The sequence below is a fragment of the Lepisosteus oculatus genome, chromosome 12, assembly GCF_040954835.1.
Source record: "Lepisosteus oculatus isolate fLepOcu1 chromosome 12, fLepOcu1.hap2, whole genome shotgun sequence".
Classification (NCBI taxonomy): Eukaryota; Metazoa; Chordata; class Actinopteri; order Semionotiformes; family Lepisosteidae; genus Lepisosteus; species Lepisosteus oculatus.
In genome coordinates, this window is record NC_090707.1 from 21,607,332 (window position 1) to 21,628,875 (window position 21,544).

At 39.2% G+C, this 21,544-nt stretch overlaps 1 protein-coding gene and 1 long non-coding RNA gene across 2 annotated transcripts; both read left to right on the forward strand.

Annotated features, from left to right (window-relative positions):
- The first annotated feature begins 6,538 nt into the window (after positions 1-6,538).
- asb1 (ankyrin repeat and SOCS box containing 1) lies at positions 6,539-19,106 on the forward strand. Its single transcript, XM_006636690.3, has 5 exons — positions 6,539-6,821; positions 12,547-12,688; positions 12,872-13,174; positions 14,374-14,759; positions 18,530-19,106. The coding sequence occupies exons 1-5, from the start codon at positions 6,725-6,727 to the stop codon at positions 18,661-18,663; spliced, it is 1,062 nt and encodes a 353-aa protein (XP_006636753.2). The 5' UTR covers positions 6,539-6,724; the 3' UTR covers positions 18,664-19,106.
- On the forward strand, positions 6,837-11,373 carry LOC138242000 (uncharacterized). The gene is made up of 3 exons (XR_011191278.1): positions 6,837-9,212; positions 9,585-9,659; positions 10,438-11,373. It is a non-coding gene; the product is annotated as an uncharacterized lncRNA (long non-coding RNA).
- Positions 19,107-21,544: the final 2,438 nt, after the last annotated feature.

Below are 21,544 nucleotides of genomic sequence, written 5' to 3' on the forward strand. Positions count from 1 at the left end.
TACTTTACAGTACATCATGTATACAGTAATTCAGGCGGAGAGGGGGCTCTGTGGCTAAGGATCTGTGCCTGTGAGTGGAAGGTTACTGGTTCAAATCCCGCAGCCGGCAGAGGAATCCTACTCTGTTGGGCCCCTGAGCCAGGCCCTTAACCCCAACTGCTCCAGGGGCGCTGTACAATGGCTGACCCTGTGCTCTGACCTACAGCTTCTCTCCCTGTCAGTGTGTCTGTGTCTCATGGAGAGCAAGCTGGGGTATGTGAAAAGATGAATTCCTAAGGCAAGAAATTGTATAGGGCTAATAAAGCAACATTATCAACATTACATTAATTAAAAAGTATGGGGCATCAACATAAGGGGTGAATACATTTGCAAGGAACTGTAAATTATTTTTACTCCTGTTACTGTATGTCAACACAACATTTGAAAACCCTTCTCACGTGTTATTACTAGAAGTCTAAGAGAGTATTCCAGTTACTAGTTAAATGTACTCTCCTTACACTTACCTTTATTGTTTTCTCTCATTTGTCTTTGAGAAATCTTTTCAGAAACTGATGGTTGGAATATGCAGTTTGCTACGGCTTCCCACTCAAACTATATGTCAACCCTCCAAATCGATCTACATTTTACAGAATATAAATCCAGAGCAAATAAGGTAAATGCACATTGCATAAACAACAACTTCTGTCTCCACTGAAGGTAATAATGGATCAACCCAGAAGTCTAGAAAAGTCTTTTTAAAATTGTATTCACTTCAGGGTAAGAGTCCAGTGACACTTTACACGAGCACATTTGCTTTAATGCAGCAGACACATTTCAAAAGGCTGCACAGAAGTGTCAAAAGGAAACTCTTAACTCTCCTATTGTTGTTGGTTTTAAATTAAAGACAAATTGAACATAAGAACACAAAACAGCTGCACATACCAACCCCCTCTCCCCTGAAAATGCAATGTTACGAAGTCTGAAATCTCAATTAACCAGGATTTGTCTAAGTATTTTGAAAATCGGGGTCTGAAAGCTCTTTGAGAGTGGACATCTGCAAAAGGAAAGCCAAGATTCTCTCCTTTTACAAATACTTGACATTTTGGTTAAAAACTACAAATGTCTCTTAAGTCTGATGGATAGGTGGGTTGTGCTAGCTGTCATCTTTCCATTTTTGCTTTGTTTTTTTGGAGTGTGGCTTAGGAAAGAAAGAAACCTGATTTCACTAATCTTTTGTTAAAACCAGGGTAAGAGTGGATGTAGTCTCAAAGACGTCTTAGATACTGTAGGCTGGACGTCAACAAATGTTTTACTAGGGATCCTTAATCCATATTAATAGACTGAAAACTGTCATTGTCAAGAGCTTTCTCTCCTTTCTAGTATACAAAGCAATAAATAAAAAGGTTACACATGGTTTATGTGCAACTGCATAAATAACTGTTTAGAAAACTCATGCAACGAAGCCTTCTCTGTTTACATAAAACTACATCTACTGATTTCACACGTTAAAGCCTACATGTTGAACGGCAAAAATCTTTATTTTTTATTTTGCACAATTAAAACTTTGGTGTTCTAAGATATTTGAAAAATATGTATTATCTTAATTGCTCACAATCATGATTGAACTTGCAAAGCACAGGTTAGAAACGTACATTGTTATATCAATGTATTGCACGAAGTTTATGAAAGCTATTAAAGCTATTTTTTATACTGTAATTACTGAGCTGATGTGTTTGAACTTATTTCACAATTATTTAATAATTTCAAAACTCATTTCATGATGTGACAAACATTGAATGCATTTTTAATCTGATTTTAATTATTATATTTAGCCTCTGAATGTTTCACATATGTTCTCATTGAAAATGCAACTTTTATTGTCCATCCCAGTTGTAACTCAACTAAAGACTGTAATTAACAGAAAGCCAACTAAACAGTATATATATATACTTATTGCTTTAAAAACTACATTTTTGATTAAAAAATATAAATGTCAAATCAGCTTTTACATGTTTATTAACCGCAACTATATAGTGATATTAGATTTCCCAGTGTTCATCATACACAAAATCTATAAATATAACTGCTGGAATATGAAATTTTGAATTTTCCTGAGTTGATCCTTCATTTTTGACTGCTTTTGTAAGAGGACTGTGAGTAGTATGAAGCGACACCTTTCGTCACATTTTTTAACAGGTACCACGCCCCCCTTTTCAGCCAATGGGCGGCCACTATGGGCAGATGTCCCGCCCCCTCCTCATCTAATGGTGTGTCGTTATGAGTGTTGTTGTCCCGCCTTCCCCCCGAGCGGACCTGAGCCTCAGGGTCCAAATGCCCACCACTGCTGTCCCCTCGATTTATAAATAAGTGTATGAAAGCGCGTATTAGCGACGAGGGTTGGAAGGTGATCATGTCTGCCGCGGGTTTGAGCGCACTCTATTATACCCCTAGGGAATCGGGTAGTTATGGCGGCGTGTGACTCTGGACTCACCAGAGTCTGGTGAAGGCCGTGAGTTCCTGGGTTGTGAGCGCTAGCCGCGGCCGGGTGTCAGACTGGCTGTAATAGCATGTAATTAATAATAATAATTGCTTACACTCCCCTCCACCACCACCAATGTGCAGCATCCGCCTGGATGATGCGACAGCAGCCATGGTGCGCCAGAGAACAGCGTAATGAAGCCAATTCATAGATGGGGATTATTAGGAGCCATGATTGGTAAGGGCCAATGGGAAATTTGGCCAGGACGCTGGGGTTACACCCCTACTCTTTTCGAGAAACACCCTGGGATTTTTAATGACCACAGAGAGTCAGGACCTTAGTTTTACGTCTCATCCGAAGGATGGCGCTTGTTTACAGTATAGTGTCCCTGTCACTATACTAGGGCATTAGGACCCACATGGACCGCAGGGTGAGCTCCCCCTGCTGGCCCCACTAACACCTCTTCCTGTGCAACAACAGCTTCCCAGGAGGTCTCTCATCCAGGTTCTGGCCGGGCTCACAGCTGCTTAGCTTCAGTGGGTTGCCAGTTGTGAGTTGCAGAGTGATATGGCTACTGGGACACGTCTTAGGAAACATCAAGTGTGGAAGCACACACACACACACACACACACACACACACACACACACATTGACTGAGTAAAATGTCACGAAAAGAACTCGCATGACTTTATTTCATACGCACTTTTTCAAATTTCAAATACATCCCAGTATCTCACTTTTGAACTTTTCACACATGTTACATACTCACAGACTCCTGTTTGTAATCACCAATTAAATGTTGGTGCAGACAATTAGTTAGGTACATGTTGCTATTACCCCAACATTGCTCAGAAACTCAGCAACATCTGAAAAAGCGTTCATAACGCCCTATCTCTCACTATTTCTATAGTCGTGAACACCGAACTGGGCGACTCTGTACAGAGCAAAGAAATTTGCCTGCTTCATCAGAGGGATTGTGATACCACGGGTTCTATGCAAAATACATTGTATTTTGGAATACACACTACAGAACTCATGTTCTTTACATGCACATCTATCTCTTTTACAAATTTGAGGACATTAGCATTCTGCTCTTTGATTTTTATTTTAAGCTTTGTAGAAAGAAGAGTGTAAAGCACTCTTTGTAAGAATTCTGACGTATACAATCAAGATGTTTCTTTCTTCAGACGATGGCTCACCCGTGTCTGTAAAACCAGGGCTGTGAAATATTCGCAATGTGAATAGAGCTTTCACTCTGTTTTACAGACATTTGGGCATTAGGACCCTGAGGCTCAGGACGCCCTGGTGAAGGGACAACAACACTCATAACGATGCATTATCGGATTGGGAGGTGGCGGGAAATCCGCCCATATTGGCCTCTCATTGGCTGACAAAAGGGGCGTGGCACCTGTCAAAAAGCTTGACGAAAGGTGTCGCTTTATACTACTACCGTGCAAAATGTACTAAAAAACTTTAAAATAGTTATCGTTTTCAGAGTGGCAAGGAGTGAGTTTCAGAATTCTGCAGCAAGGCTGTGACACCTTTACTTACAGTATCGCTAAAAGATGTGCCTCAGCAGTAAAGTGAGTGTAAAGCCCTACTTGGTACATAGGAAACAATGAGAAATGCTAAGCATTGTGGGGATTTGGTGTGTGGGGCTTAATTTAAGAGTAAAAGTTTGAATAGAAATGTTATTTGTAATGGGGAGCCACTGAAGTTGTGTCAGCTGAGATGCAAACAGGCAGTGTAGTCAAGAAAAGGCTGAATATGGGCCTTGTTTCTGAGGTGAAAGTAAGATTTTACAGATGGCTTTTATTTGTGCATCAAAACAGAGTTCAGGATTAAACAACACCCACTTTTCTCATAGTTGGCCGTAATTTGAACCTAATGTTTTCAAGTTTTAGGGAATTTATTGTTTATTGTTTTATACACAGTCACTTCAGTTTTTGTCATACTCAAATGGAGGAAATTAGAGCTCATCCAGGCCTGAATTTTACTTGCACAATTTGACAGAATTTTGCACAAAGAATTGGAGGAGACAGCTATGTAAAGCTGAATGCTGTCAGTGTAAAAATGAAAAGGACACCTTCTTAAATGGAGTTTATAACGAACATTCGGGAGGGATGACAACAACTAAGTTCAATCAGACTCAGCCATCAGGGTGGCTCTGTGGCTAAGGATCTACACCTGTGGCTGGAAGGTTGCTAATTCGTATCCCTTAGCCGGCAGAGAAATCTTATTCCATTGGGCCCCTGAGCAAGGCCCTTTACCCCAACTGCTCCAGGGGCGCCATATATATGGCTGACCATGCGCTCTGACCCCAAGCTTCTTTTCCTGTGCGTGTCTCATGGAGAGCAAGCTGGGGTACAGTATGTGTAAAAAGAAATACAATACAAGAAATTGTATATGGCCAATAAAGTGATCTTATCTTAGTAATTAATAATAGCTCTCAAAGTCCTTTCCTCTTTCAAAACACTATAAATACCCGCATGATCCTCATCTCACCCTCGTGTATGTCTTTTGCATGAGCCTCGCTGCTTCCACTCGCAATGGATCTCTCCCCCCCTTGTGTGCGTCTTTGCATGGACTGTACTATGACGCTGTCTCCACTATTCAATCAACATTCCTGTTTGCAGCTCCGACACATAGTTTAATCTCAGCCAGGAACCATGGATTTCCTTGTTCTCCATGTACCAGCAAGCGATTCATGTGATCCTTCATCGCCTCAGTTACTCTCTTTTCAACCTAACAATCGCTCCAGGCATCCTTTCCTCTCTCAAAACACTATAAATAACTAAGTGATCCCCATTCTCCTCTAGCGTATACTCTCCCTTGCGTACTGTACAGTATGTCTTTTGCATCCAAACCTTCACCCCATCTCCACCTCTAAAGCTACCCCTTGGTCCCCCTGCATGGGGTTCCTGGCCTCCTTGTCCTATGGCCAGGAGGTAAGCCCTCAGCCAAGCGCGTTAAGCCAAATTTTCACTCCATAATAATTATTTTATGATGCTTTAGTCTTGAGTGTTGTTATTTCTAGTAAATAATAATTCCAAACACTTATACTGTATACTGTAGCACTTTTCTGGACACTCCACTCAAAGCACTTTACAGGTCCCCTCCACCACCACCAATGTGCAGCATCCACCTGGTTGATGCGACGGCAGCCATAGTCTGCCAGTACACTCACCACACATCAGCTATTAGTGAGGAGAACAGAGTAATGAAGCCAATTCACAGATGGCTATTATTAGGAGACCATGATTCACAGTAATCTAGTGGTCAACAGTGTCGAACGTAACTGTGAGATCGAATAGGACCAATAGAAAACTACAGTAGAGCCAGAGTCTGGGTTTAATAGAAGGTTGTTTAAAACCCATGCTGTCTCTATACTGTGGCTGATCTAAAACCAGACTAAAACTGCTCAAAGAGGTCATTTGAGGACAAATGAGGTTGTAATTGAATGGTGACTAGTTTTCTCCAAGATCTTTGATAAGGAGGGAACGTGAGAAATAGGATGATAATTTTCAAATTTGGTGGTATCTAAATTAGTTTTTTTTAAGCATAGAAATAATCACAACAGTTTTGAAACAGTCTGGAACTAAACTGGAGGTGAGTGACAGATTTATAATATGTACAATAACGGGGGCAAGACTAGATAAAATTAGATTTTAGAAGATGGTATTGGAAAGGATCCAAAAACAAAAGGTAGTCTTTATTTTCAGCGATTATAACGCGTGCCCAGTGATCAGGTATTATAACAGTTTTGTAAGACAGGGAAGGTGCCAGGACCATATTTAGTTCAAGCTATAGTACTGTATATGTTTATCAGAAAGTAAGAATGACGTCTTTTTACGGCAGTAGTATGTAAATTCCTAAAGCACCTACTACTAAAACTGATTCCTAAATGTTTTCTCCACAGTGATCGTTTTAACAACAAACCTTACTTTCAGTATGTCTACAGCCAACTTGTTGATTCAGGAGCCGTCCGTTAGAAAAAGAAAACGCGCTAATGCAGCACTTGCTTCTGTCTTGCAATTCCACCTTAAACTGGGGGGTCAAGAAGCAGGAAGCTGCTGCTGTTGCACTCCAATATAAACGGAGAAAGGAGGGACTAAACACACTGAACTTCCAGGTTGAGTCTGAAGGCGAGCTGCAAGTAGAAACGCATGTGTCAAAAATAAAGCGTTTTGCTAAGTCGGTTAAAAGTGTCAGATACAGCATTTAAGAAATGCAGAGACAAAAATAAGGTGTAGGCGCACCGTGGAAATGGCGGAAGGCGGAGACCTAGATAGGGACACCGAGGTGCCTGTTATTGGCATTCCCTGTCCTACAGCTCTTGATCTGGCAAGCAGCACAAATGCAGGTACTGTAAAAGACGTTTTATGACGTCGTTATTGGGCTCCTGCAGCATTTAGGTGCAGTAATTACGCCAAAAGATGATTGACGGTTAATCGCGTACAAAACATATCTTCAGCGTTTCTGACCTCACCCGATTGTGCGCCAGTCACTTAGGGTACAGGTGTGATTTAGCTAGTTCAACGTTGTGCTCATTCAACTGTAAAAAGGAACAATACAATTATAAACTAGTTTTTTTTATTATACTTCTCATACAACACCTTTATGAAATGTTAAGTCAGTTATACAGTACTTCATGCATATGCACTCTCTTTTAGATATTCTGTATACTGTACGGTCTATGCCACAACTCAGGCTAAAATAGCAATATCGGTTTACGCTACCCACTTTTAGTCCAATCTAAAACGTATCAGCTTATTTTGGTGTACCAGGGAGGATAAGTGGACCTGCTTTCTTGTTTCATTCAGTGTTCAAGTTGCATCAGTCTTTTTCTGTGGCATTTCAGTAAGTACAGTATTCAGTAATAACTTGATTACTTTTATATTATAAAAAACTTTGCTTTGAAAGGGTACTGTATTGATATTTTTTTACATGAATATGGATGGATGTAACATTTTTTCAATACATAAAACACCAGGTTCAAATTTATCAACAAGACAAAGCACAAATATGTCAAATTTAACTGGTAACATTAGGATTTAAAATTAAATTGGTAAAACATACAGTATACAGTAAAACCTCACTTTTCATGAGTTAAAAAATTATTGCACAAGATCATTAGTGATCTATATCATTTGCGGACCAGAATCTCCTTTTTGCTACAGCAACTGCCCAGTTGGAATGTAATGAATTAAGGGCACCCACTTGCACATCATCCTGTGGATTTACTTCACCCGACCTGCCTCAGTCTCTGTTCTTACTGAAGTTGTCTTCTTGTACGTCGACAGCTGTATCTGTAATCAGTGTCATTATTAACTGATGGTTTTTACATTCAGTAACCCCCTATCGGTTATTGCAATGGCTCCCAAGTGCAAGTCTAATGTTGATGAATGTGTAAGCAAGAGAAAGAAAGTTGTTACAAAGCTTACAGAAAAAATAGAGTTGCAGCGTGGTATGTCAGCAAGTGCTGTGGCCCGTGAGTATGGTATCACCAAGACCACTGTTTGCTATATCCGAGAGAAGGAAACTGAAATTCGCACTTGTGTTAGGGAATCAGCACTTCAAAGTGCAAAAGTAAGAGCAGTGGTTCGTGATGTCTACATTGAGAAGATGGAAGAGAGACTGAATTTGTGGATGAAGAGATGGTGAATGATAGAAAAACTGTGGTGGACAGCATGACTCTGAGGCAGCAAACTCTGTGCCTTAATGAGCATGTAATAGAAGTTGTCGTTATCCCCAAGCCTTTCTTGGCTGCTATAGGGTGGCAACAAAGATTCAAAACAAGGTTTCGACGCAAATATTCTGGGATTGGTTAAATAATTGCTTTGTTCCTTAAGTGGAGAAATATCTGCAATCAAATAACCTTGCCTTAAAGGTACTCTTGATTTGTAAAGGCCCATTAGAGCATGCACACCCTAACATTGAGTTTCTGTTTATGCTTGCCAACGCAATATCACTGATGCAACCACTAGATCAAGGCATCGCAAAAACTTTTAAAAGTTATATATTAAATGTGTATAAGGCTGCCAATGAAACCCTTGCAGCTGATCCATCATTGACAATGACGGAGGTTTGTCAAGATGATAAATAATTGCTGAAAAAATCTGTGGGATGACTAACTTTGAAGGCTTTCCTAAGATAAATGCGGTTGTAAAATCCATCCTTCTTCTTTCTGAAGAGACTGGAGGAGAAGGATTTGATGACATGAAAGAAAATGTTATCCATGTAAAATCAAAGGAACAGACGAATGAAGAGTTCAAACAGCTGCCTAGTGCGACACTATTTGATAATAGTGATGATGAGCACATTTACTGCTGCTAAGGTTGCAGAACTATTAACGAGTTTGTAGTCAGTGATCCAGTTGTGGAAAGAAGCACCAAGTTTAAAAGAGGAGTGGAGAATTTGGTTGCTCCTTATCGGCATGCATCTGAAAGATATCAGGAGAGTAGGTGAGCAGACCATGATGACAATCTTCTTTAAACCTTAGTGATCAGAACCCCAACTATATGTAAGCTCTGACATAACCAGATATGAACCCCAACGCTCTACAACTTTCCTCATAAAAAAAGGAAGAGGAAAACGAAAAGAAAGAGTAGGATAATGGAGGAGGAGGAAAGTGAGTGGAAAGGGAGTCAGACTACCGATGTCTCTCTATTCACACTGCCCACCTCCTCCCAATAGCAGCCAACAAACCCACTTTTATGCCCAGCCACTATATGCAAGACATCTCCATTCTATGGTAAGTACAGTGGTATATACTAATGTATATACTTTTTTGTTTTTACTTTGTGTAATAAAACTTATTACAGTATAGTAGTGCTGCAATAATAATAATATGTAATAAAATACTTTAAAAAGTACTAAAGTAATAGATTGTACTAAAAATTAAAAGGGAACTCTAGTAGAGGGTATGATATGATACCTTAACAATAATCTATTTGTTGCACATTAAATCACTTGAGTTATAGGGAGAAAACACTGTTTTGTTTTAAGTTTACTGTACTCTTTTTCATGAAGAATATTTACCAGCAATAAATACTGAGAGTTTTCCCAATTAAGTGAACTGTAATAGCAAAACAAATTACAGTGGAAACATTTGTTTCACAAGCAGGCAGAACCCTATCCTATCTTCCCCATGAAGTATTAAGTCCTGCATTTGTGAATCAATACTCCTGGAAATTTCAAGGTACAGTACCGTATCCTTGCAAATACAGAGGTTTTATTGTATAGTAGATTGCAGTGATGATAATAAATGACAATAATTATAATAAAAATAAAATATACAAGCGAAAATTATTTCATAATACAGAGTGAATCATTGAAAAAAAGAATCACAAATTCGGGAATAGAGGTTTCACAAACACATACTTTAGCGCTGCTTTTATTAACAATAATTTACCATAGTGCACTTTGTCTTGGCCATAATTTAATCACCCATAATGGACATTTACCCATAATTGTCCATTATTCACATACAACAGTATTTTCCTAGACAAGAAAAAGGAAGTGTTAAGGTGTCTAAACATCGGTAAGCACCAGACTGATACTGACCATAGCTAAGGCTGTATCCACAATCATAACAATTGTGAAGATAATGTTCCTACTTTAGTCACCAGTATCACATATTATGAAAAGGATTCTGAAATAATTTTAAATGTTTCTAATTTTGAAGCTACAAGTCATTTTTACTATGTCTCTCTAAGGCAATCAAAGAAAGCGACAACTAGCCTTCTGTGTTTTGAATGTGGATGACACTGCAATTTTTGGAAACAAATGACAAGCTTCACCAGATGTTAGACCAAAGCCGATCACTGTGACATACCCTGTGATATCAGCACTCTGTTCTACAGCAAGTAGCATTTCTCTGTTTTGTGGAAAGCATAAGTAAGAAGGAATGGGTTATTGTTGGTATCTTTCAACAATGTAAGTTAGTGTTGTTGGTAATGTTAATTTTTGTTCTGCAGTCAAGCATCACTGTGAGGAAAAGGGCTTGGAACCCAAGCTGTGCCATTGGTGGATAACTCCCAGAAAACGTATATAGCCTTTGCCCTGCAGTATGAGTGAAAGTAGTCTTCCTTCCACCTACAGTAGCACCACCTCCCTTCTACAGTAGATGGAGCAGGGTTTCTTAGCCATCTTCAGGGTCTACTTACTGAGGCAGATCTTCATGCAGTTCATGGAGAAGATTGAGGGAGAAGGGAAATCCATCTGTGACTTTTGGAAGACATTCAACATCAAGAAGGCCATCAAGAACATTGGAATGTCACCAGCAGCTGCATCAGCGGAGTTTAGAACAAGGTCTTGCCTGAGGTGTGTCATGATTTCCATGACTTTGATGATGATGTCGTGACATGACTTCGACGTGACATTGGCAAATCTGAAATGCCTGGAGGATGAGGGCGAAGATGATGTAGTGGAACTGATGCAGTCCAGTGGAGAGGCACATACTGATGAACAATTGGATATCAGACGGCACTATGCAGCAGAAGAGAAGGAAGATGAAACAAGCTGAAAGTTCTCCAGCCGGTTCTGACTATAAACAATTGTCTATAAACAATGCTACAGTAACAGAGGCACTGGACAGTTCTCAGGGAATGATCCTGTGTTTGAACACAGCAGTGTAATAAAATGGAATGGGTTTTGCTGACTTCGTTTGCTATCAGGAGATGCTTCAGTAGCAGCAGAAGTACTCATACAGTACCCTAGATGCCTTCATCGAAAAAAAATTCAAGCTCCCCAGGATGACTCACATCTTGGTCCATTCTGGCAGAAGTAGCTTCTCCTACAAAGGCCACATTGGAGGAGTGAAGGCAGAGAGTGATTAAGCTATGCAAGCTCTCACAGAATGTATTGGTGTGTAGCCACATTTAATGTATTTCTTCTGTAACTATAATCTTAAACACCTTTCTGTCTAATATGCATTTTGCTTTATATTCTGTGGTATGAATGTCAGTATCACCATTACTGATATGTCAATGAAGCTCTCATACTGTGCTTCTGGGAACACATCCCCATTAAACCGTGCTTTAAATGTTTTTATTAGTGCTGATTCCCACAAGTGCTCCTTTCTCTGAAACACATCCTGGTCCAACAGTGGGGAGCCATATCACCCTGCAGCTCTCAACTGGCTTCCCACTAAAGCTAAGCAGGTTTGAGCCTGGTCAGTACCTGGATGAGGGACCTCCTGGGAAGATTTTCTTGCTGCTGGAAGTGGTGTTATTGTGACCAGCAGGGGGCGCCCATCCTGTGGTCTGTGTGGGTCCTAATGCGCCAGTATAGTGGCGGGGACACTATACTGTAGTGGGCACCGTCTTTCAGATGAGACGTTAAACCGAGGTCCTGACTCTCAGTGGTCATTAAAGATCTCCGGGCATTTCTCGAAAAGAGTAGGGAGTTATCCCGGTGTCCAGGCCAAATTTCCCCCCTCGGCCTTTACCTTGGCCTCCAAATTGTCCCCATGTATGATTGGCTTGCACTTGCCTTGCAATGGGGACACCCCGTCCAGGGTTTACCCTGCCTTGCGCTCGTTGCTTGCCGGGTAGGCCCAGGCTTCCTGCAACACTGTAGTGTATAAAGTGGTTTGGCAAATGACATGATATGACATCCTGATCCATTAACTAAGGAAAATGCACTAAACCCCATCTCTGTATCAAGATGATTCAGAGCAAAAATTAAATATTTTGTGGCTATTATGATGAAAGTTCTCAAAAAGACAGACTAAGTCAACCTGCCAATAATCCATAAGTTATTTTGGTAAAATTCTTGTTTTATGTTCTTGTCATTTTCAGAAACGGTGAATCATATAACAGAGAAATAATATATACTTCGCACTTTGTGTTGTTTACAGGGAGGCAACTTCACGGATCCATCCCATACAGCGGTTCTATTTCTTACTTTCATTGGGATAAGTGAGAAAACTAACTTGTATCCTTGATGAGGCAAGGATCGTAACTGGCAAAGAACATGCCAGTGGTTCCAGGGTAGATAACTCAAGGATATAGGTATACAGGAAATAAAGAGCTGATATGTTCTCCCATTGGAGTAACTTACATTATGTTTCGTTGTCTTTGCAGGCCGGAATCTGAAGGAATGGCTTCAGGAGCAGTTCTGCGACAAGCCGCTGGAGCAGTGTGAGGACATGCGCCTACACGATGCTGCATATGTAGGTGACCTGGAGACTATCAAGAGCCTTCTGCAAGAGGAGAACTTCAAACGGTCAGAGAGCCAATGGAAAGGGCTCCTCTTCCATAGCAAACAGCACTTGATGTGGATTGGTGTTTTTCTTTGTTGTCTGTGTTGTCTTTGTTGTCTTTCTTAATTTCTTGATTAAATACAGTTCCTTGCGTGCTACCGTTATGACAACCCTGAGTACTGTCGGTCCTTTCCTTCTCCATTTAGACGGATCAATGAGAAGTCTGTGTGGTGCTGTGGTTGGCTGCCCTGCACTCCCCTGCGCATTGCTGCCACTGCTGGTCACGGGGACTGTGTCAGCTATCTCATCAAGCAAGGGGCAGAGGTGGATCTTGTAGACGTGAAGGGGCAGACGGCGCTCTATGTGGCTGTGGTCAACGGGCACCTGAACTGTGTGAAAATCCTGCTGGAGGCTGGTGCTGATCCCAATGGGAGCCGGCACCACCGGAGCACGCCTGTGTATCATGCTGCCAGAGTGGGGAGGGTAGACATTCTGCAAGAGCTCATCCGGTAAGGGGGCTTTCTCTCCACGCTCATGTTTATGTCCCGCTAGCAAACCCACACTGTGGGAACTGTAGATCTGGCAGAAAAAGCTGACAAAAGTGATCAAGTGCTAATGGGAACATGGCTTGTGATTATCATCAGTGCTACACATTATCATAGACTACACATGAATGAGGTGAATGAGAAAAGTTCAAATAACAATCATGAAGTATTTTCCATCAAAATAATAATTCTGAACCCACAAGTATAGTAAAAAGAACAAATTAACTCTATATCTCTCGATCGTAGAGGTTAAAAAGTTCTCAATATATACATTTAAATTCCCCTTGTAGTAAAATGTTTCCGAATGTCTCCTCTACAGAAGGGAGGGATTCTGTCAATATTTCAAAATATAGGAGGTGAAACGCAGGTCATTATAGCTGTGTAGATTAATTAAGATTAATTAAGTCATTAATACAGCTACCGATATGTTGATTAATTTTACCTACATAATGTAGACTTCAGCTCCTTGAGATTAAATATACAACACAGAGGAGCAGTACATACCTATATGATTATGTATGGATATTTAGATCAAAATCTAAGATCAAATATTAACTAGTCTGTTCAGAAAAACTCAATACAATACGTCCATGTTATGAGACATGAAAAAATGTTTTTTTATCTCCTTTAGTGTGGTAATTCGGGTGAAAAAAGAATCAGTTTGACATAGCCATACTGTGATGAAGAATTAACCAGTTTTGTGCACAGATTAAGTAATTTAGTATACAGAAAACAAATGTTTAAACCTAATCTGTGATGTAGGTGTTAGTCTTCATTTCACTCTCCTGCCCTACAACAAGCTTATTTCTCTGACTGTGACTCTTCATTATAAGCCCTCACTCAACATTTTGGATGTAATTTATGAATAAAATAAAACCAGCAGACGTGTCACAGAAAATACATAATAGGGTTGTTTGTATACAGATAATGTTACAGATAAATACATTTTCCTTCCAGATAATGTTATGGAGCTAATAGATTTAATATCTGAAAGTTGTGGTGCTCAGATTTTGACTTCTGTTCAGTTTTACTGTCAGGAAGCAGTACCGTACAGTATGTACTGTACTTATGCTAATGCAGGCCCATGGCAAAGGGCTTGTCTCTTGTCCCATGATCAATGACATGCAGTGAGTGCACTGTGCAGCTCTGTCACTGTTTTCTAGGTACAATGCTGATGTGGATGTGGACCAGCAGCTGGGGCCTAGGCATCCACTATTCAGTGCCAGGCGGCTGTCCACCCTTGTGGTGTGCCCCCTCTACATTAGTGCTGCCTACCACCATCTCAACTGCTTCCGCGTGCTGCTAAAGGCTGGAGCAAACCCGGACTACAATTACATGGGTCCTGTGAGCCGAAATTCTTTGTGTCGTGGCCTGGCCTCCTGTGTTATGGATGCTGTGCTGCGTCATGGCTGTGATCCTGCTTTCGTCAGGTTGATGATAGACCATGGAGCTGACCTGAACTTGGTTCCATGGGAGGACCCAGACCCAGAGACCATGGGCAGAATTCGAGTCAACCCAGAGGCCTTAAAGCTCTTTAAAGAGGCAAAAAGTAAGTATTTCGTTGAGTGATTTCAAATGCATTATGAGTTTAACATCTTCGAACCCTGACAATCTGGTTTAAGGTAATTTCACAGCACAGAAACTGCCCTGGTTAATGTCACTAATGATCTTCTTTTGGCTTCTAATTCCAGTTCTCAATCCATCCTTATTTGCCTAGACCTCAGTGCTGCTTTTGACACTGTTTACCATGACATCTTACTTTCTTGTCTTGAGACTGAGGAGTTTTATGCCAACACTTTGTCTCTCTTGGGGGCTGGGCTCGTTAACTCTGGTGTTCCTTAGGGCTTGACACTTGGCCGCCTACTATTCAGCCTTTATGTTTTCCCTCGTGGTCAGCAGATCACATGGTCTGAATGATCATTTCTGTGTTGATGATACTCAAATCTACATCCATACTAAATACAGTATATCCATAATCCATACTTGAATTAAAATACAAATTAATTGATTTTTGATCCATGCCTAATATTTGACCCACATGTTCAAAACATTGTAAAAACATAATTCTTCCATCTCAGAAATATCTGCAGACTATGGTACATTCTATGTTGTCTGACTGTCGCTGAGAAGCTGCTCAAAACATTTGTCTTCTTTACAATTGATGACTGCAATGCCATACTCACCACTATATCTAAATCCACACTGAGCACATTTCTGTATGTCCCGAATTCAGCTACCAGAATCCTCAACAGGCAGCCTGTTAAAATAATGATCATGAAGTGCTGTGTTTTCAGTCGAAATAATAATTCTGATTCCACAAGCTATAGTAAAAGGAACAAATAAATGCAAGTAAACACATCACTCCTGTCCTGAAGTCTTTGCATTGACTTCCTATCAGGGTTAGTGTAAACTTCAAAATAAATATGCTTATCTAAAAGTCTCCACTTGGCTTGGCACCTCAGTACCTTCCTGATTATTATCCTCCTACTCCTAAACCTCAAAGCCGTTCATCTGACTCTGGTCTCCTGTCTGTCCCCCAAGCTTGTCTACATTCTGTGGGTGACAGGGCCTTTCTTTTGCTATACCTCAGAGTCTGTCTGCCCATTTACAGCTTCCATTACATTAGAAACCCTTCTGTTTCTGTGTGCTAATTTAATTTCCTGTCTTTGTTGCTATTTTCAGTTTTAACTTATTTTTACTTTCCTGCAAAATGGTTTGAGAAGTTGCTTTTGAAGTTGCTATATAAAGCTTATTATTATTAATACTATTATTAAAGGGAACTGTACTCATTCCTGGACTGTACACGAATATTAAAAATGCTTATATTGGAGAAATTAACACAAATGTGCTAAATAACATACTGTAATAACATGACGGAAGGCAAACACAGTAGTGCACAGTTCTCTATCATAAAACGGAATTCATTAAAATGAACATAAAGAACGCACAGTACATTTACAGTTTTGGAGTTCATTAATCTTAAGGAAGTTTTGATGAATTGGGAGACAGATGTGTCCTATGAAAATACAGTAAATGCGCTCGTGAATTTGGAATTTATTCGCTGAGAAGCTTTGGGTCTCTGAGAACGTTTTAGAAACTTCATGAATGTCTCACACAGCAGGCCTGGCCTGACACCACCTATATGCAAAGCTGCAGATAAAGAAGAAGGTGTGTACTGCACTCTACTGAGAGCCCACATTTGAGCTATTGTCCATTCCCCAGCTTAGTTTAAGGTCGGCTTATCTCACTTTACTCATTTTAAATGATGCACAAAAATAATGCCCAAGGAAAAATACCTACCGCTTGATTTTGTTTAATACTGATCATTGTATTTGTGTTGCTAATTGTCATAGAATGGTCTGTTAATTGCTTTGCCTAGAAAGCAGAAAGTATTAATGAGCTGTGCGAAGGCTCATACTGTGTATGTATGGGACATCTGAGAAGCAATTGAGTGATCAGGTCTAGAAAGCTGAATGTCTTCTCCCAGTTACTTCCATTATTTCATAAAAATGCTGTCAAATACTGCCTAGAAAAAAAATATTTTGTAGATAAATTACTACGATAACTTGTATTTTAACAATGAATAAATGAATACATAATTACAATATAATGCTTATTAGTTTTATAAGTCATTTAACAAAGCACATTTGTGGGACAAAGCTTATTGTGTTCTGTAAGGTAGTTTTTTTCTCTGTCTCTACAACATGAAAAACCATGTACTGTACTGTACCTGCTGTACATGAAAGAATACTGTAGTAAGAGGGCCTTAAATCTACCGTGTGTCAGTGTTTGTGTGTGGATTAACACCTCCTTGGGCCCATTCACTTGTCAGAATATGGTAATTATGTATTTGTAACAATAAGACAAACAAAAACATGAAAGGTCTCAGAAGAGTTGTGAAGTGAGTTGAAAACAACATACACACCTTTAACTCTTGTGCACTGTCCAACCACCTACCTGCTTGTTTTCAGGGTGTTGTTTCCTGTCAAAACAAGGATACAGTGCTTAAATCAAACCTGCACAATCCCAACCATTCTTAGCCAATTCTGAATCACTGTTCAGGGAACCAAGCTCACAAGTGATTATTGAAATAGCCCACAGTCAAGCCAGTGATATCTGTGCGATAAGGCTCAACCTAAACTTTGAACAAGTGCCTTTACAGCTTGAGACATTTTTGAGAATTGAGAATTTCTCAAAATAGAGAATGGAGAATGCTGATGTGCTATTTGGGTGCAAAATAAGAATGGATATTTGTATTGCGTCTTTTATCAAATGCAGTCCCTATAGAAAAAGCCTCAAACACATCTAATTCTTAGGTGTTGTTATTCCCATTAACTATGAAACGTAGCAGACAGCACTGCTACACGTTTCTTTTTTATTAAGGACACTGAGAGAGATGAATAGCACTCAATCTTATTTTTAAAAGGGAATAGAGAGCTAGCAACCAAAAATATAGTTTTCCATGGCCAATTGTTTGGATGAAGTGTAGGCCAATGAATTGTCCAAAAGCTGCAATTCAAGGCAGAGAGTTGTTCTGCAGGTTTTAGAATTTTTTCCAATTACTGCCTTATCTTTTTCTGTGTCTGCTGTTTTATTACGCTTTTACAGATTGGGTTGTTTTATTTTCAATGGGTTGTCTCTTGTATTCACAGGATTGTGGTTTGTGCAGTGACAAACCTCTCTACCCTTTCTTAGTTTTGTAAAGATTTCCAGAAGGTTCACAAACCTTCAAGATGAAATGCATGTAATGTCAGATTTATGAGTACAAGATTAAGGCAACTGCTAAAAAGTTTTTTTTTCTTTTGGAATGAATATTTTCATATTTTACTTTAAAACGTTGTCTAAAATCCTCCTGGTTTAAGATATTAGCTTACAATGCATAAAAGAAGGATGTTAATTGAGCATTAAAACTCAAAATACATCAATGGCCTACAAAATAATTATTTCTTCAATAATTATTGTTTGTAATCTTTTGTTTGTTTATAAAATCTTTAAACTCTTTTTGAAACAACTGTTTCCCTGTTTTGGTTAAAAAATAATTCAAGTGTTTTTCCCATTTGAATTATTCTTGTCAAGAAGACTTGAGGCTTGTAGTTTCATTAGTTTGTAAAATACGTTTTGTGAATGCACCTGGTCATTGGCATATTTGCAGGAATATATACTGTACATAAAATGACTTTGGTGGTTTATGAATGGAAATAAAACTAATCTAACAACTCATTTATATGAGATGGAATTTAGTTACAGTGGCAGAAGACAGTCATGTCTCATGCAAACACAGTATCTGGATTATCATGGTTTCCAATGTTGCCTTCATAGGAACTCCCAGAATGCTAACCTACCTGTGTCGCATTGCCATTCGAAGAGCACTTGGCAAACACCGGCTCACTCACATCCCAGAACTGCCTGTGCCTGACATGGTCAAGCTCTTCTTACTCCATGAGAACTGCTGAAGACCAGTTAACTGTGTGTTTGTTGTGGGTATTGTATCCTGCAAGCCTCATGGGAATGCTGCTTTGGAGAAGGTCTCCTCTTTCATACTGTATGCTTTGTGTTGTTTTTGTTCACGAGGCCATTCTGCCAAATGTGATTTTACTTTGCTAAAAGTAGCATCATGTTTTTATCTCGGCCAGGCAGCCTTACATATTTGGAAAATGACTGTTCCTGCATATAAAGGTTCTTTCAGTTGGCTTCAAGTTAGCCGCTTCCTTGTCTGAAATACTGTAACAATGCTGTTATTATCCAGTTTTTACCATACTGTATTTTCTGGTGACATATATTAACATGTCTGCGTGCAACTTTTGTGTCTTGCTCACCACTGCCTTTTCAAACAAATCTTACTGCAATGTACTTGACTTTGCGTTGTCCATCAAGACAATAAAATTTTAAAATCGTAGTTGTTTTTCTGTGATGATAAACTACCTGATTTTAACCTGATTCATTTGCTCTTTTTCCCCACGAATTGTTAGTTTTTTATCAACTCATTTTAGTTAGTAACTACTATGGAGAAATCCTTGGTTTTCTTTGGAAACGGGAGTGCAGAATGTGATTTCTTTCAGGTGCCAAACTTGTTTAAGAATGGGGCTTTGTATAAATTCCCTTCAACTGGCAGTTCTGTTATCCAGTGCTAAGCTTTAATGTCACAACAAGGGAATTCAAAGTGTAACTCTTAAAAGTTAAGTCTCATTGATATTACATACAGTACACATCTGATAAACATTATATGTGGAAAAATACCAGCAAAGCTCAATTGACTGTTGACAGAGAAATAGCCCCCAACCCCTCTGTAGAAGGCTTAAGCCTGTTTCTATTGAGATGTGCTTTTATTAACTGCTATAAATAGGTCTTTCATACTTGTTTAGGATTCCTTTTAGGTAATAATGACATCTAAATCTTTTTTCTGAAACTTAATACACGATCAAACCATGAATAAGACCTTTTTCTTTTTTAAGAAAGCAAATATTCTAAAATGTGTAGATCTGATTTGTGTGACACATGAACTCAGCTTGAAACCACATCACGGAGAAAACCACATACAGTGGAAAAAGCGAAGCCTGGGAAATCTGAAAAACCATGCAACTGAAGACCTTGTGAAGCACTGGGAAAATACATAGTACACAAGAAGTCACGTTTTGTGGCTTATGTGCCGAAAGGGCATAGGTAGTTCTCCAAGTACATAATCTTAATCACAGAAAACTGTGTGTTAGATAAAATGTCTTATTGTCTAGTTCAGCTTATTGCAGGCAAAGCAAAATCTGCTTAGTAAGGATTTGTAAATCCTGAAGCAATGCATCACACATAATGTCTCAGTTTTATCTAAAACATCCATCCATTTTCTAACCTCTTTATCCACTCCAGGGTTGCAGGCGAGCCAGAGCCTTACCCAGCATGCAGTTAGCAGAAGGCATGATACACTCTGGATGGGGTGCCAGCCCATCGCAGGGCACACACAGGACAGTGACTATTTTCCAAGAGCCCAATTAACCTACCTACATCCTAGGACTGTGGGAGGAAAATAGAGCACCTGGAGGAGGCCCTTGTGAACATGGGAAGAACACACAGACTCCACACAGACAGAACTCTGGGAAGTGAACCCAGGCCCCTGTGCTGCAAGGCAGCAATGCTATCCACTGCATCACTTTGCCACCCTTTCCTAAAACATTTTATTTGGGATTTGAGTCACATAAAAAGTTTAGAAACTTTCATTGCTTTTACTGTACTGTAATTAACAATACAGTACCTTTTTTGTTGATACTGAAGTAAGAAGTACTTTTGCATCAGCTTTCTGAAGTTTGTAGTGTCACAGAATTGTTTTAAATTTATAAAGGTGATGATGTGTTTATTTTAGGTCTTTGTGATTGTAATAAAATTGGTGATTATACATACATTGATTATTATCTAATATTCCACTCATTGATCCATTGAAGATCTATTGAAAAGTATGGGAAGAGCTTTACTCAAGTTTTACATTTGAAGATACAATATGTCCCATGTCAGGTGTGCAAGCAGGTAGACTTTGAGGGTTGCAAAAAATGTAACCTCTGTATAAGCATCTTGTTAAGGCTCTATCAAAAACAATAATAATGGAACAAAAATCAAGGCATTATTTGGTTGAGAAGCTAAAGACGATCTCTGTCAGAACAGCCAAGAGGCAATACCTTATTTGCCAAAAAACATCTGTAAGAACCAATTTTAATTTCTTCAGAAGGGAAAGTGATGGAACAAAGAATTGGAGAAATTTAAATTCACACTAAAAAACGGTTGAATGAAAATGAACATTTGGGATGTGTGGCAGTTTTGTGTGTTAACAAGGTTATACAGTACAGATAAAAGAGGAGCATAAGAGAGAGATTATAATGTGCTGCAGAAGAAGTAGGTTATTAATATGAAGTTCTGTATAAAGAAAACCAGGAACAGAAGTGAATGTTTAAACTTTTGTTTGAGTATAATAATTTCAGTGAATACAAAAAATGTGAGAAAAAGTATTCTTTACTAGTCGAATATAAAGTATTCTTTAGAAGTTGAAAATAAGATACACTGATTTGGCTTTGTGAAGCTATGTTATAATAAATACAACAGAGTAGTTACAGATTTTAAATTAATTCTGAGCGGATATTGAGTTTCAGTTGTCCCAAATTGCTGTTGGAAAATGTAGAGTGAAAATTTGATATTATAGGTATCACATATTTGGGAGTGGAAATAAATGCAATACGTGCTATCTTCCCTAGTTCAGTAGATGGCAGTCTTTTCATGCCAAGCATATTGTCCTGAAAGATTTACACTGTAAAATGCAGTATCTGTTTTATGATTCAGTTTTTCAGCTTTTCAAAAGCA

Bases quoted from the DNA above. Each gene is read 5' to 3' on its own strand.
- asb1 (XM_006636690.3), top strand. From the start codon at position 6,725: ATGGCGGAAGGCGGAGACCTAGATAGGGACACCGAGGTGCCTGTTATT. The intron at 12,689-12,871 runs GTCAGAGAGCCA...TTCTCCATTTAG, and splicing joins CAAGAGGAGAACTTCAAACG to ACGGATCAATGAGAAGTCTG. The intron at 13,175-14,373 runs GTAAGGGGGCTT...ACTGTTTTCTAG, and splicing joins ATTCTGCAAGAGCTCATCCG to GTACAATGCTGATGTGGATG.